This window comes from Borostomias antarcticus, assembly GCF_949987555.1.
Source record: "Borostomias antarcticus genome assembly, chromosome: 8".
Lineage (NCBI taxonomy): Eukaryota > Metazoa > Chordata > Actinopteri > Stomiiformes > Stomiidae > Borostomias > Borostomias antarcticus.
Genome location: NC_140241.1, coordinates 26,254,230 through 26,270,959, shown reverse-complemented (window position 1 = coordinate 26,270,959; position 16,730 = coordinate 26,254,230). Strand labels below are relative to the sequence as shown.

The window sequence follows — 16,730 nt, the reverse complement described above, 5'->3', positions numbered from 1 at the left end:
ACACACACACACACACACACACACACACACACACAATACAGAAACAAAACCGCAGCCACCCGCGGAGGCTACATGCAGAGCACCACAGCTGCAGCCAGAGAGACGGTAACGATGCGAGGTGAGAAAAACATCAGTCAGACACCAAAAGGACATGGGAGAGAGCACGGGAGATACTGAACAGAGAAAGATATGTGGTTACCAGAGAGAGAGAGAGATAGGAAAGAAAGAGAGAGAAATGGAGAGAGATGGAGAGGGAGAGAGAGTGAGAGATAGAAAGAGAGAGAGATGGAGAGCTGAAAGAGGCAGAAGAAGCAGATATTGCTCTCTGATCCATTTTTACACCATGTCTGTCCTGGAGGTAGAGTAACCGGTGATTGGAGGGAGGGGGGCAATGCCACAGCAGAGCAGCCTTGGTAAAGCAAGCAAGAGCTCCACTGATGCTGGCTGGAAGACCACTGGCTTAATACCCCCCACCCCCACCCCACCTCCTCAACACACAACACACTCCGGTACTCCTCAACACACTACTCTACTCTTCAACACACTCCTGTACTCCTCAGCCCACTCCTGTCCTCAACACACTCCGGTACTCCTCAACACACTACTATACTCTTCAACACACTCCTGTACTCCTCAAATCACTCCTGTCCTCAACACACTCCGGTACTCCTCAACACACTACTATACTCCTCAACACACTCCTGTACTCCTCAGCACACTACTATACTCCTCAACACACTCATGTACTCCTCAGCCCACTCCTGTCCTCAACACATTCCTGTACTCCTACATCTCCACACACTCATGTACATCTCAACACACTCCTGTACTCCTCAACACACTCGTGTACTCCTCAACACACTCGTGTACTCCTCAACACACTCATGTACATCTCAACACACTTGTGTACTCCTCAACACACTTGTGTACTCCTCAACACACTCGTGTACTCCTCAACACACTGTCGATGCAAAGACACACTCACCAAGCCAGTGCTCTCCAGTGATTTTGCCGAATCCCTCGCGGTATGAGTCCCATCCACGAAAGAAGTTGACTGAGCCATCCTCCCTGCGCTGGATCACCTAGACAACCAAAGCAAAGGTTCAAAGGTCATGGGCAGGGCACAGGGTTAGGGTCAAGATCAGAGGCGGACTCTCCATCGGGAGCACCAGGAGTTTTCCCGGTGGCCTGGCGCGCTAACTGGCCTGCCCCCCCCCCCCCCCCCCGTCAACAAATCGCACGACAATCATAATTACTTGTCAGCAATCCCCCCCCCCCGCTCAACAACTTGCCGACAGTTTATTATTCACAGTCGGAAAGCCTGTCCATTTCGTGTGACTGGGGCTACATTTCTCGGCCTGAATTATTTCCCTAGTCCGCCCCTGGTCAAGATTAGCAGTCAGGTGAGATTAACCACTGAACCACTCTATTGTGATGAGTCATGGTGAGTGACTGAGAGTGTGTGTGTGTGTGTGTGTGTGTGTGTGTGTGAGTGGAGCACGGATCATCTGGATCTAAGAACACCTTTAAATTCCCTGAGTCATGAATGCCTTTGCTCTCACTGATGAATAATGCATATGCTCTCCCCTCTGAAAAGGCAATTTGTCTGAAGTTAATAAAATCAGTCTATTAAAACTTGATTGAAAGCTACGAAATGGAATATTCTCTTTATACAATAATCCCTCCCATAAAATGTAAGACTAAAGAAAATATGGGATTAGGCTATCCTCCTGTTCACATAATCTCTAAAGCATGGCACTCCATCAGGCTAGGTGGAGTATACAGCATGGGAGACACTTAACAAACAAATATATTTTGATAAATGGCTGATGCTAGCTATGAACTATTTGGACATTGTTGGGAAAACTGTTTGTATGTGGGTGTGTATGTGGCTCTGTCCACATGTCTATGTTTGTCTTTCCAAAATTCGGACATACATTTTATACAGCTATGAATGTGATGAAATTGGAAGTCTGCGACAATGTTAGAAAATAAATGCAAATGGCTGCTCACATGATTGCAAATGTGTGTGTTTGTGTGTGTGTGTGTGTGTGTGTGTGTGTGTGTGTGTGTGTGATGATCCTGTTGTTGTCGAAATCACAAAGGCAATTCTCTGCGACAGCATGTTACACACCACTGAACCCTGACAGTTCCATGATAACCAATAGAATTGTTTTGTTTTCAACATAGAATGCAAACAATAACATAGGACTGCGGTATTGCATGGCCTTCACCAACATTATCATCATCATGGTTCTGGTCAACAACATCATAATCATCAATATCATCTCTGTCACTATTGTCAACATCAACACCATCATATTAGGTTGATGAAGGAGAGTGAGAATTGGGAGGAGGAGGCTAACTGTACATGGTAAATGGTAAATAGACTGCATTTATAGCGCTTTTATCAAAAAGTGCTTTACAATGGCCTCTCATTCACTCATTCACCAATGGCGGCAGCTGCCATGCCAGCCTGGTCTCACTTGGCAGACTTCAGAATTCGATGTTTGTCCATCGCCTCCAAACGTGATTTCTAGACGGCATCATACAGTTATTAAAAACGTCGGCAGATGCCGTGGGATAGGCCTAAGTTTTTGATTGGTTGTTCTCAGAGTTTTGTGGTTGGTTGTTCACATTGGAACACGTGATAGAAGAGGGGTATATTTCGCGAGCGCGGTGGAAGAGTGGATATCTGGGCTGGCTGTTGATGGTAACAGAGCTCAGCTCTGTTAAAGGAACAACGGATATCTGTTACTAGCTATTGGCTATCGATGGCTGCTGGCTTGGCAGATGTCTGTTCTTGTTTTTCTTCCAGACAGTGCCAAGTGCTTGAACTTGAGCTAGCTAGCGTTAAGCTAGTAAACTCATTTCAGACTATAGGAAATGCCACACATGACATTAATCAAGATACATTGTCTATTTGGGCAATTGTTATTACCATTGCCAGCTAGCCAACAGTTAATTTATGCTGGGAACGAGTAACGTTATTGCCAGGGATGGTCCGACTCCCATAGAGAATGAATGATTTAGTAAGTGCACAGTGGACAGACCGTCTGTGGCTGAGACTAGGGCTATTAAAGTTCTTTATATCCAGCACAGAAGGGTATATAAGAGGTGACTAACAGTCCTTTACGTGAAGGATGGAGCGATCTGTACACAGCAGGTCTAATCTGATTTCAGTTAGCCTAGCTAACATACACTGAGAGCGTGCAACTGGCCTCTCGTAGTAATACATAATGAGCTCACAGCCATATTAGTGTATGCTCAACCCATATACTATAAGGGCAATGTAATCAGCTCGCTTGGAGGGACATCTAGTCAACAACCTAAGCACTGAGGCTAGATTATTACTGACATGGAACCCTGGGCCTGAGAAGAACCGAGGGGAAGTGAAAGAGTTTAATGTGGCTCTAGGATGGACTTTTAAATGTGACTAAAACTAGACTAAAATTTTATTAGTTTTTTTCTTAACTAAAACTAGACTAAAATGTGCAGAGTTTCCGTAGACTAAAACTAAGAATAAAATGACTTAAATGTGACTAAAACTAACATGCATTTTTGTCTAAAGACTAAGACTAAATCTAAAATAGCTGCCAAAATTAACAGTCATAGATAGCATGTACATAATACACCCGTGACTCATCTGTACAGACAATATATCCCCCTATATAGATTTGTATGAAGAAGAGGGCTTTATTGTCATACGATGTGGATACTCCAACACGTGTGCAATGGGCGACATGCGCAAAGACAAACACACACACACACACACACGCAGCAGGCTGCCGCCAATGAAAGCCCAAGGGCAGCCAGGAGGAGACAAGGGCGCGTGGTTGAGCTGTGCCCAGGGACCAATCCAAGTGCACCTGTCCGCATTAGTGCTCCCAACAGCATTAGCAATCTGTTGTTCTGCATGTTTTTCGTATTGGGTTCTTTACATGCAAACTCCATACAGAAAGGCCCGGGAGACCTTCTTGCTGTGAGGTGAAGTACTGCGCCACCGTGCCGCACGCGAGTTTTTTGGGGCTCAGTATCTTGCTCAAGGACACTTTACTGCCGGGAGCTGGGATCAAACGGGGTACTTTCCAATCCCCAGCAGGCCACTCTACCTCCCAGGCTACGAGCCACCCCACATAGCTTTGTGTAATTTGTAAATTGTGTATTTGTAATCACTTGTAAACTTTAGAGCACATCACAGAGCCGGCAGCAACATTTCACTGTAGAGTGAAAATATTGTATTTGTTGTTGTTTTTGAAAATACTGTCTATTGTTAATTGTGTATGAATTTGAATCTGAATCTGGCTGGGTGTTAAAGGGGAGGAGGATAGCTAACCGGGTGTTAATGGGGAGGAGGATGGCTAGCTGGGTGTTAAAGGGGAGGAGGACAGCTAGCTGGGTGTTAAAGGTGAAGAGGACAGCTGGCGGGGTGTTAAAGGGGAGGAGGATAGCTAGCTGGGTGTTAATGGGGAGGAGGATAGCTAGCTGGGTGTTAATGGGGAGGAGGACAGCTAGCTGGGTGTTAATGGGGAGGAGGATGGCTAGCTGGGTGTTAATGGGGAGGAGGACAGCTAGCTGGGTGTTAATGGGGAGGAGGATGGCTAGCTGGGTGTTAATGGGGAGGAGGATGGCTAGCTGGGTGTTAATGGGGAGGAGGATGGCTAGCTGGGTGTTAATGGGGAGGAGGATAGCTAGCTGGGTGTTAATGGGGAGGAGGATGGCTAGCTGGGTGTTAATGGGGAGGAGGATGGCTAGCTGGGTGTTAAAGGGGAGGAGGATGGCTAGCTGGGTGTTAATGGGGAGGAGGATAGCTAGCCGGGTGTTAATGGGGAGGAGGATGGCTAGCTGGGTGTTAAAGGGGAGGAGGATGGCTAGCTGGGTGTTAAAGGGGAGGAGGATAGCTAGCTGGGTGTTAATGGGGAGGAGGATGGCTAGCTGGGTGTTAAAGGGGAGGAGGATGGCTAGCTGGGTGTTAAAGGGGAGGAGGATAGCTAGCTGGGTGTTAATGGGGAGGAGGATGGCTAGCTGGGTGTTAAAGGGGAGGAAGGTGGCTAGCTGGGTGTTAAAGGGGAGGAGGATGGCTAGCTGGGTGTTAAAGGGGAGGAGGATAGCTAGCTGGGTGTTAATGGGGAGGAGGATGGCTAGCTGGGTCTTAAAGGGGAGGAGGATGGCTAGCTGGGTCTTAAAGGTGAAGAGGACAGCTGGCGGGGTGTAAAGGTGAAGAGGATAGTTAGCTGAGTGTTAAAGGTGAAGAGGATAGTTAGCTGAGTGTTAAAGGTGAGGAGGATAGTTAGCTGTGTTAAAGGTGAGGAGGATAGTTAGCTGTGTTAAAGGTGAGGAGGATAGTTAGCTGTGTTAAAGGTGAGGAGGATAGTTAGCTGAGTGTTAAAGGTGAGGAGGATAGTTAGCTGGGTGTTAAAGGTGAGGAGGATAGTTAGCTGAGTGTTAAAGGTGAGGAGGATAGTTAGCTGGGTGTTAAAGGTGAAGAGGATAGTTAGCTGAGTGTTAAAGGTGAAGAGGATAGTTAGCTGAGTGTTAAAGGTGAAGAGGATAGTTAGCTGAGTGTTAAAGGTGAGGAGGATAGTTAGCTGAGTGTTAAAGGTGAAGAGGATAGTTAGCTGAGTTAAAGGTGAGGAGGATAGTTAGCTGAGTGTTAAAGGTGAAGAGGATAGTTAGCTGAGTGTTAAAGGTGAGGAGGATAGTTAGCTGAGTGTTAAAGGTGAGGAGGATAGTTAGCTGAGTGTTAAAGGTGAGGAGGATAGTTAGCTGAGTGTTAAAGGTGAGGAGGATAGTAAGCTGAGTGTTAAAGGTGAGGAGGATAGTTAGCTGAGTGTTAAAGGTGAGGAGGATAGTTAGCTGTGTTAAAGGTGAGGAGGATAGTTAGCTGTGTTAAAGGTGAAGAGGATAGTTAGCTGAGTTAAAGGTGAGGAGGATAGTTAGCTGTGTTAAAGGTGAAGAGGATAGTTAGCTGTGTTAAAGGTGAGGAGGATAGTTAGCTGAGTTAAAGGTGAAGAGGATAGTTAGCTGAGTGTTAAAGGTGAAGAGGATAGTTAGCTGAGTGTTAAAGGTGAGGAGGATAGTTAGCTGTGTTAAAGGTGAAGAGGATAGTTAGCTGAGTGTTAAAGGTGAGGAGGATAGTTAGCTGTGTTAAAGGTGAGGAGGATAGTTAGCTGAGTGTTAAAGGTGAGGAGGATAGTTAGCTGTGTTAAAGGTGAGGAGGATAGTTAGCTATGTTAAAGGTGAAGAGGATAGTTAGCTGAGTGTTAAAGGTGAGGAGGATAGTTAGCTGTGTTAAAGGTGAAGAGGATAGTTAGCTGTGTTAAAGGTGAAGAGGATAGTTAGCTGTGTTAAAGGTGAGGAGGATAGTTAGCTGAGTGTTAAAGGTGAGGAGGATAGTTAGCTGTGTTAAAGGTGAGGAGGATAGTTAGCTGTGTTAAAGGTGAGGAGGATAGTTAGCTGAGTGTTAAAGGTGAGGAGGATAGTTAGCTGTGTTAAAGGTGAGGAGGATAGTTAGCTGAGTGTTAAAGGTGAGGAGGATAGTTAGCTGAGTGTTAAAGGTGAAGAGGACAGCTGACGGGGTATTAAAGGTGAGGAGGATAGTTAGCTGTGTTAAAGGTGAGGAACAAACCTAGCTTGGTGTAAAAGGAGAGGAGAATAGAATTCTGAGGAGGATAGCTACAGTAGCTGGCTGAGCAGTCAGTTGTCCTGTGCTTGCTGAGATGAGAACACTGCCCCTCAGATGTGACACGATCCACCTGAGATAGACAGACCTGCAAACTCCCGAGAGTGAAAAAGGTGGCAAGGTCCAAAACCAAGTTATGGTAGGGGGGTCGGGGGGCAAAAAGTAAAGTAAAAAAAAGAAGTTGTGTTTTTTGTTGTGTAATTGTTTTCCATGACTTTTATTTTGGAATTCCTTGAAAGAAAGCTACCGGACATATGTTTCGTTTCTGCTTGAGGGGCAACTAGTAGTGTCCTCTATCCTAATTTTAAACCGCACAAATATCCAAACTACAGCTGATCAGAGATTTCGTTAACAAGTGATTAGCAGCAGCAGCTTTTCGGAGATATTTGGGCTTGATGAAAAAACCTCTATGTGGAGATCCTGGGAGAAAACTTGCGCAATTGGAATGGATGTTGGACGCTGTTGACATGACGTTATTCAACTGGAGATCAAGCAACGTTACATCCAACAGGATCTGTAGGATCTCGTCTGCTGTTTTTAGTCACTATTTCACGTTCTGAATTGAATTGGCCCACCACTACTCTATAACATTTAGCTTGTAGCATCCAAGTTTGTACTTATATCTATGCCACGCTAACCAGTTAGTATTATCCAATAAGTTTTATTCTAGCCTGAACATCAAACGCAGTCATTCTCCCCTCACCCCCCCCCCCCCCTTTTTGGAAAACTCCCGGATCTGTACGATTCATGTGAATGACCCAATTGACAAAAAAAAACGGCGATTGTAGCCGAAAGGCGACTAGTTTTCAGGTATGGATAGATATCCCTGGTAATAAGCCTGCTTCTGTCAACTCAACCCTCCCCTGCACCACTTCAGCCCAACTTCTGAGAATCCCTCCTTCCCTCTCTTTTTCTAACTGAAATGGAGGATGGACAAGTGCAAATTGAGTGGAGGCCTTGAGTGATGTGCAATAGAAGAACATAATGGAGAGTGGGTTTTCTGTGAATTTCACCAGACCTTATTTGGGGTGATGGAAAAGAGAGCGAGAGAGAGAGGGATGGAGGGAGAGAGAGAGAGTTAGAAAGAGCAAGTGAAGAGAGATGGAGAAAAAGAAAGAAGGTTTGGGACAACTAGAAGCAGGATCCAGTCCTGTAAATCAAATAGCAATCACATCCAGAGAACTGAAAAGTGTGGTTATTCATTAATCCATCCTTCTCGGTTTCCACTCTTAAGTGGCCTTTCAGAGGCATGCCTATCAGCTGCCATTTCTGGTGGGCTAGTGGAGCCTATACCTACCAGGCTGCCTGTAAGGAAACTTGGAGGGAGCTGAAAACCAGGCTGCCTCTGAGGATGTATAAAGGCAGCCTGACAGGATACAGTACTGTATAGAGGCAGCAGAGAAGCAGGTTGCCTGAGAGGATAGGTGTTAGGGCGGCAGGCCTGCTGCTACAGAGAAGGTAATGTTGTGAGTTAATATAAATGAAAATAAAATAACTAAATAATAACAATAATAATAATAACTAGAAAGTACATTTCCTGGAGAAAATGTGAGGTGGGATAGCTGCTGCAGCTGTATGTAACAGCTACTGCTAGTACTACTATGGACCAGGCAATCTCCATGCACCCACCGGCAAAGACCGTGTGTCTCTAGCCCACTCAGGGGCTGAATTGTGGGGTCCGTGGCATGGACAGTTGCATGGTGGCGAGACTCCTCCCCCTCAGGTCAGAGCCGGTTGTGTACAGTGTACCCCTCTCCGGGTCACCTACCCGCCGCCACAGGTGAAGACCGTGCGTCTCTAGCCCACTCAGGGACTGAGTTGTGGGGCCCGTGGCATGGATAGTGGCGTGGTAGTGAGACTCCGCTCCCTCAGGTCAGAGCCGGTCGGGGGCAGTGCAATGACCTCCGGGCAATCTCCGTGCACCTACCGGCTCAGACCTTGTGTCTCTAGCTCACTCAGAGGCTGAGTTGAGGGGTCCGTGGCGTGGTTAGTGGCGTGACGGCGAGACTCCGCCCTCTCATGGGATAGCAGGTCGTGGACAGTGTACCTCAATCCGGGCCAACCACCTGCCTTCACCAGCGAAGACCGTGGGTGCATTAAGTAGCTGAGCGCTCAGTGAGCGATCAGTGATAAGAATTCACTTAACGGGTTGCTCAGTTACGCTCAGACTGATCTGCTCAGAGCACAAGTGAGCAGTTTTGAACTATGATCTGTTTGAGCCAAACACCACGTCATAATCATCATCACCTGAGCAAAAAAAAAACAAGGGGCGCGTTTTGGCTTGGGAATCATTGGGATGCTGCTCACTAATCACAAATGATTGACAGCAGGGTGAAAAGTTCTCGTCTCCTAGCAACTCAGCGCTCGGTTAGAGCAGACCGTTAAGTGGTTTTAAAGTGAGCATTCTAAGAGTGAGCGCTCAGCTACTTAACGTACCCCGTGTGTCTCTAGCCCACTCAGGGGCAATCTCCATGCACCCACCTTTAAGATACCTTCCAGCTCTCTCCTGTGAACTGTCACCATAGCAACCACAGCACAGCAGCACCAAAGCACAGGACACACAGAATTCACTGACTCACTCGCCATACATTTCAATGGGGAGTGCAGTTTTTTTAGATACTTACATTGTACGAATCAGCACAGTTGTGTGAACATTTCGATATATAATATGTGTATGAGCTGTTTAAACTGTAGGCATAGCGACAAGTTAGAAAAAGAGTAAAAATGCAAAATTTGCAGCTCAAAAGCTAGAGTGCGTCACCATACGTTTCAATGGGGAGCGCAGTTGCCGAACAAATTGTCACACAGCGAAAACTATAAGTCACACAGCTTAGATACTTACATTGTACGAATCAGCACAGTTGTGTGAACATTTTAATATATAATATGTGTGTGAGCGTTCAAAACTCTAGGAGTGCCAACAGTTTACACAATGTGTCAATATTTTCACTCTAAAAACATCAAGCTACTGAACATTCCACCATTCTAAAAACATCAAGCTACTGAACATTCCACCAGTAGTTTCAATGACACAAAAATTACTATTAAAAGTTAAATTACTAAAAAACGATTAAAAATATAAAAAATCAGAATACATCCGATTAATAGCTAAACGTCATGAACATTTTAAAGTTTGAATGAAGTTTCTAGCACAAAGTATGAAGAAGTAGTTAAGCGGCAAAAAACTGGGGAGAACTATAATAAGTAAGAAAGAAAGAAATCCTAACCCTACTAAAACCCACACCTAATCTGTCCCCAATAGATTACCATTTTCCCAAATAGTGTGGCTATTTTCCAATAGGCTGCAGCTATAACATTTTAAAAGAAGTGCAGTAGCAACCAAGTGAAAAAGGAGCTAGTTAAAAGTTTAAGTGAAGAGATACGTTTTAAGCTTTCTTTTAAAAGTATTTAGCAAACTGACTTCCCTGATATCTTTAGGTATTGTGTTCCATAGCTTTGGGGCATAACTGACAAAGGCTGCACTCTGTAATGGATTTTAACTGATCTAGTCAAACAGGATTTGCCAAGATTCGCTCAAACAGGTCAAGTCTGGTTTATTGAGAAAACATACGAGCGCAAGGACTTCAGGACAACGCACATGAGTGGTTGATCCAAAGAAGTGCTGCAGCCTGATCTTGCGCAGCCTTATATTCAAGCAAAACACAAGTATGGTGCTTTGAGGATGTGATTGGCTAACCCATTGTACGTCATATTAAATGGCAGGCGTCATCAACAGTGGTCGAGAATACAGACACGTGACATGAGAAAAGGCGGTAATTTCTTGAAGAGACAAAGGGACAAAGGATGGTTATTCTGGAGTAGACAAGTGTTGACCTCCTGGAGGGCATCCTGCCATGAATTAGGTTAGCACAGCTATGTGAAAGGTTGAGGGAGGTGGTAAATTACAAAAGGAGGTGATGAATCTACAATTTCTATGACAACTCCTAATCTTCTTCCGACTGTTGCTGGGAACTTTTAGTAAACCAACAGTGGATGATCGCAGTGTTCTTAAAGGTACATAGTTGTCTGCTGGCTTCTCTGAGATTAGAGTAGCCCCCATTGCACGGCCTGCCTGTTTCCAACGCTAGCTACCCATATGGCTAATGCAGATTAAATTACCTAAGGCCTGAGCGTGTTCCTTGGAGACGGGCAACTGGCCCTCATCAACGCTCATCTCCACCCGTCACTCCCCATCTCTGTGCGCTAGCTTTTACACTGGCTCAGGAGGAGATTGGGGGAGTCAAGAGGATGTGTGTGTGGTATTATGACCCAGCTCATTAAGAGGCACACCAAGGAGGTAGTTACACGCCCAAAGCAAAGTTTAAAAATATTTAATTGGCTGCTGAAAACTACAAACAATAATAAAATAATATGAATGTGACTATCAGTATGTCAGTGGTGTTGTGCAATGTATGGATGCAATTACAACAGTATGGTGAGGGTAGGTGTAAACTAAAAGTCAACCATACAAGGTGCTCCTGAGGAGAGAGAGGAAACACTGATTTTGGATGGCCCTTATAAACCCAGGCACACCGGCGCCAGCTACACCTGATGCGGACCACTCCCAGACTCCACCTGCTGGACAAAACAAGAACAGACAACACAGACAACACACCACAGAACACACCACAGAACAAACAGCATAGCTCCAGCAGGGGGAAGTCTGAGAGTCGTCACAGCGGACATGTGAGCTTTGTGTGCTCCTCTTTGTTTGCTTGAGAGACAGAGATCACTGAAGGACTGGACGTCTTTAGGGACATATTCTACTGAGGCGTGAAGAACAATGTAGAAACATCATGAGCAAATTCAAAGTCTCTGGCCATGGCTACTGCCCTGGGGCTTTATTCACAAACACAGTGTCCCAGTGGATTGACTGGGGGATGGAGAGAGAAAAAGAGGGAGAGGAAGAAAGAGGAAGAGAGGGAGATAGAGTGGATGAGTGGGTGGGAGAGAGATAATTCAAATCCCAAAAGGCCTTTATTGACCAATCAAAACTGCCAAATACAAGCCTCTTTAAAAACCCATTACAATACAAAAAAATCAATCCCTGGGAGAGAGTGGGGATGGGGTTGGGGTACAGAGTTCAACTGGCTTGTCAGGTCCATGGAGAGACAACTGCACAGATGCCTAGATCAACTGCCCAGTCAAGGGTACGAGGCATGCACAAAATCTGTAAGTGTGTGTGTGTGTGTGTGTGTGTGTGTGAGAGAGAGAAAGAGAGTATAGTGTGTGTGCGTGTGTGTGTGTGTGTGTGTGTGTCCAAGAGTATGCGTTTGTTTGTGTGTGTGTGTGTGTGTGTGTGTGTGTGTGTGTGTCTGTCTGTCTGTCTGTCTGTCTGTCTGTCTGTCTGTCGAGGGGGTAGGCTGTCAGCTTTAACGCTGGCTTTAACACTGGCAGCAGAATTCTTAAAAGGTGGAACTGGGTCTGAACAATGGACAGGACTCTGTCCTTCAACTGATAAACTGTATCAATGGCAATAACAACAAAAACAACACATGGTTGTTTATCATGCAGAGAGCAAGAGAGGACAAGGGAATACCAGAGACTGCTTTCTCCATAACCTCTGTTTTTCTTTTGGTAGTGTACGTCTTTCCGTATGCTCATCCACACACTCAATATAAACACCCAGCCCTGCTCTTCTCTCCCAGGGTCAGCCTCTTTCTCTCTCTTTCTCTCTCGCTCTCTCTCTCTCTCTCTCTCTCTCTCTCAAAGTTTGCCATCCTTATCACTTCCCAACACCTGTCACCAGAGACAAACATTGCTCTCTGAGAGGGAACAAATGAGAAGCAGAACAGGAGAAAGGAGGAGAGGAGAGGAAGACAGGAGAAAGCAGGAGAGAGAGGGGGGGCAGAAGAGCTGCGGGAGATGGATGGAGGGGAAAGGGGAGAGAGGGGTGGAGTGATGCTCAATTCATCCACATATTGTATCTCTTTCAGCCCCCCCCCCCCCCCCCCATTCAAATAAAGTAATATTTCATACTGATATAATACATACTGAACCATTCCTATGTGCTGACTGGGGTCCTTTCTCTACTAATTAAGTTGCTTCTGACATTTCAGACCAAAGTAGTGCCAATCAGGTTGTAAATGTCAGAGAAAATTGGCCCAGACAAAACACTTACAAACACAAACACCCAACATGAGACTCCGCAGAGGAGGCACATGGTCATATCAAACTCAATCATTAATTCTCAATCATTAATTAATGCCGCAATTAACATAACACTATCAAGGCCCAGTGTTTGTTGATGAAAATATTTTACACTTTCAAGGCGATGTTTATATTGGAAGTGAGTCTATAGAAAGCCAGGTTTGTCAGCAAGGGAGAGAGCCATGGATGACCTGACAGCTGGGGGACAAGGTCAGGGCCAGACACTGTGGATGGACGAGGTCGGGACCAGACACTGTGGATGGACGAGGTCGGGACCAGACACTGTGGATGGACGAGGTCGGGAGCAGACACTGTGGATGGACGAGATCGGGTCCAGACACTGTGGATGGACGAGGTCGGGACCAGACACTCTGGATGGACGAGGTCGGGACCAGACACTCTGGATGGACGAGGTCGGGACCAGACACTGTGGATGGACGAGATCGGGACCAGACACTCTGGATGGACGAGATCGGGACCAGACACTGTGGATGGACGAGATCGGGACCAGACACTGTGGATGGACGAGGTCGGGACCAGACACTCTGGATGGACGAGATCGGGACCAGACACTGTGGATGGACGAGATCTGGACCAGACACTGTGGATGGACGAGGTCGGGACCAGACACTGTGGATGGACGAGGTCGGGACCAGACACTGTGGATGGACGAGATCGGGACCAGACACTGTGGATGGACGAGGTCGGGACCAGACACTGTGGATGGACGAGATCAGGACCAGACACTCTGGATGGACGAGGACGGGATCAGACACTCTGGATGGACGAGGACGGGATCAGACACTCTGGATGGATGAGGTCGGTAGGTATCATTTGAAATTTTTCCATACCAATTTCAATATCTGGAATTCGATACCGATACCCAAACTGTACTTTTTTCAATACCGTAGCACACTATCGTAGTATGTGCAAGAATGCAATTGCAATAAAACCCTTTTAATTCATGCAATATTGACAAAATCAGCCGAAACATTTTAAATTCTCACTGCAAAATATTTATTGCTTGAACTTGGGAGCAGCAGCCCCATCACTTGCTTATTGAACAACTAAAAATGCAATAACAGAGAATTATGTTCTCTTGGAAAATGAATCAGGCGAAACAGGAACGATCAAGTTGAAAATGAAATGAACTAATACAAATACTGTGTGCATGGTAGGAAAAGGGTGGCAGCCACATTAAGGTACAGTAATGTTGGCTACCTAGCTAACTAGCTAACACAGCCAGCTCAGCTGTGTACATTCACTCTAGCCGATTTTCATAACTCGTGCTCAGGAACGCTACATCACGTGTGTCTGTGTCACAAAGCCTGACCCAAACCCTAACCATGCATTAAAAAATCGTCCCAAGCCCAGCCCTAATCTGTCCATAGTGTCGGGCCAGTCCCCGTTGGGCCATGTCGGGCTTGCAGACCTCTACTGTAGTCTCTCTCTCCACCATTCTCTCCCTCACTCTACATCTCTGTACATCTCTCTATATCTCTCTCTTGCATACTCTGGCTCTACCTCTATACATCTCTCTACCTCTCTCCCTCCCTCTCTCTATCGCTACATCTCTACACATATCTCTCTATATGTCCCTCCCCTCTCTTTCTCTCTCTACCTCTCTATCCCCTCTGCAGAGGTAAGAACAAGGGCAACATTGTAGAGAATGAGTTCAGGTATCACCATAGTGTAGGCCCCTGTATCCCTAATGACTACCTACTGTACCTACATCCCTCACACCTGCCAAAGAACTTCTCCTCTGGCACCAGGCCTGGTCATCTCTGCTTTAGAAAGGGATAGTGCTTCCTACCAGGGTGACCTAATCTCTGCACTAGGCAGCTACCACACACACACACACATCCCAACATCCTTGAGATAGACAGAGAGACAGCGAGAGAGAGAGAGAGAGAGAGAAAGAGCGAGAAAGGGAGGGAGGGAGACAGTTGAGCAGACACTCCAATCCTCTTTTACAGTATGGAGGTCACTGAAGGTGTAGTCTACTGCAGGGTTATTTTCTAGGTCCTTTACTTTTCATCTTGTAGAGTAATAACATCTATTTTGAAAATGGCTGTGAGGTGCACTTTTATGCTGATGATACAGTAATTTATTCATCTGCTCCTACATTGGGAGGAAAATTATCTATTTTGCAGACAGCCTTTGACTCGATCCAGTGCTCGCTTCTAGAGCTTAAAGGGGTAGCTCAGAATTTTGGACACAGAGCCTCATTTATGACTTACCCATAATCTTGTTGATTGATGGAGAACATTTTCATCGGATTCCATGCTGTCTCTCATTCGGGTGTTAGTGGCATGCTTATGGTAGTGCAATCGAAATGAAATGGCTATAATTCTAAGAAAACTCACTTATGAATAGAGATCAACCGATATGCTTTTTTTTTCAGGGCCGATACCCATACCGATAATTGCCAAGTTGAGGTGGCTGAATCGCTGATATTTAAGGCAGATATTCAGTATCACCAATTCATTTTGTTATTTTCTTTTGTACAAAATGACAATGAGATAAAGCGGATTTAAAAAGCTATGCAAATAAAATAGTTTATATTATGTTTTTTATTTTGGTTATCACCTGGGCACGTATCATGTTACAGCTCACACATATATACAAATGAAATAAAATAAATACCATCAGTCCCATGTTCTTCTCTGAATCATCCAACAAAAGCAAATACAATAAAAAATAAATAAAATAAGTAAAAAATAATAATTTGAAATGTTTGAATGTTTTACAAGCTACAGTAGCTGAACCTTGCCATCTAGAACAGGGCAGGCTACTGAGAGGGAGACTGAACACTGCTACTAATCATGAAACACAACCAAGCATGCCCAATGTAGTAAGGTGTTATCAACCTAATACTAAGACTCCTCCGTCCGGTTCCTTGGCGATGTGTGCATGTTCGGTAGCGCTCACCAACATTATATGGCTCTTTGGCAGTGACGCAATATCGTCTTCATGAAGCCGATATGACGCCAAACCGTGAATATCGTCCGTAATTATCGGCCAAGCTGATTATTGGTCAGTCTCTACTTATGAACACTACAAACAAGTAAGGATCGCCAGATAAACTAAACTCCTCAACAAAGTCAGACATACAGTGTATCCCTGTATCCCTTTCAAAGGTGGCCACTGCAACTTGTTGTATTGATAGTAATAGTCCACTCTTCTGTTCCTTGTTGTTGTGAAGACAATAGTGCCGGCTAGTTACTTATTGCTCTGCCTCCCTATTTAGAGAGAGTAAAGTACATTTTATTTGTATTGCACTTCAGAGCCATATACTGTAGGTCCAAACAAACAAATGGGCTCAACAATACTAACGATGGGTTATGATGAGTTTACGTGAGTTTTCTTTGAATAGCCGTTTCTACTGCCACTAACACTAGAATGAGACAATATGGAATCAGATGAAAATATTCTCCATCACCCAACAACATTATGGGGAAGTCGTAAATGAGGCGCTATGTCCAAAATTCTGAACTACCCCTTTAAATAGACAAAAACAAATTATATGCAATTTTCAAGATCCCACTCTTTGAAGGAAACTGTCTTAATTATTTGCACTTTGGATGGTTCTTTAATTGAGAGAGTGCCCTTTTAAGCATCTTGGGATTTTAGTGATGAAAAGCCATCTTTCAAAGTGTATGTTGATGAGCCAAATAAAATGTTAATGGTAAAATGTGGGTTCTTTCATAGAAATGTCATGTTTTTGCATGATGACAGGAAGCTTTTAGTTCAGTCTACTTTCTTGTCAGTAATTGGCTATGGCAATATTATTATGCATGCTGCCTCTATCACTTTGAAAAAAGTTGACAATTTATCATTCAGCAACTTCATTTTATTACTGGTGATCATTTTAGAATGAATCATTGTAATCTCTATC

At 45.0% G+C, this 16,730-nt stretch overlaps 1 protein-coding gene across 1 annotated transcript in view; it reads right to left on the bottom strand.

Annotated features, from left to right (window-relative positions):
- Positions 1 to 16,730, bottom strand: part of fibcd1b (fibrinogen C domain containing 1b) — a gene marked incomplete at both ends in the record, with an annotated part of 126,028 nt that overhangs the window by 33,856 nt on the left and 75,442 nt on the right. Inside the window, one exon of the mRNA XM_084441671.1 lies at positions 986 to 1,082. Coding sequence (XP_084297797.1) covers positions 986 to 1,082 — 97 coding nt within the window. The remainder of the gene's footprint in view (positions 1 to 985; positions 1,083 to 16,730) is intronic.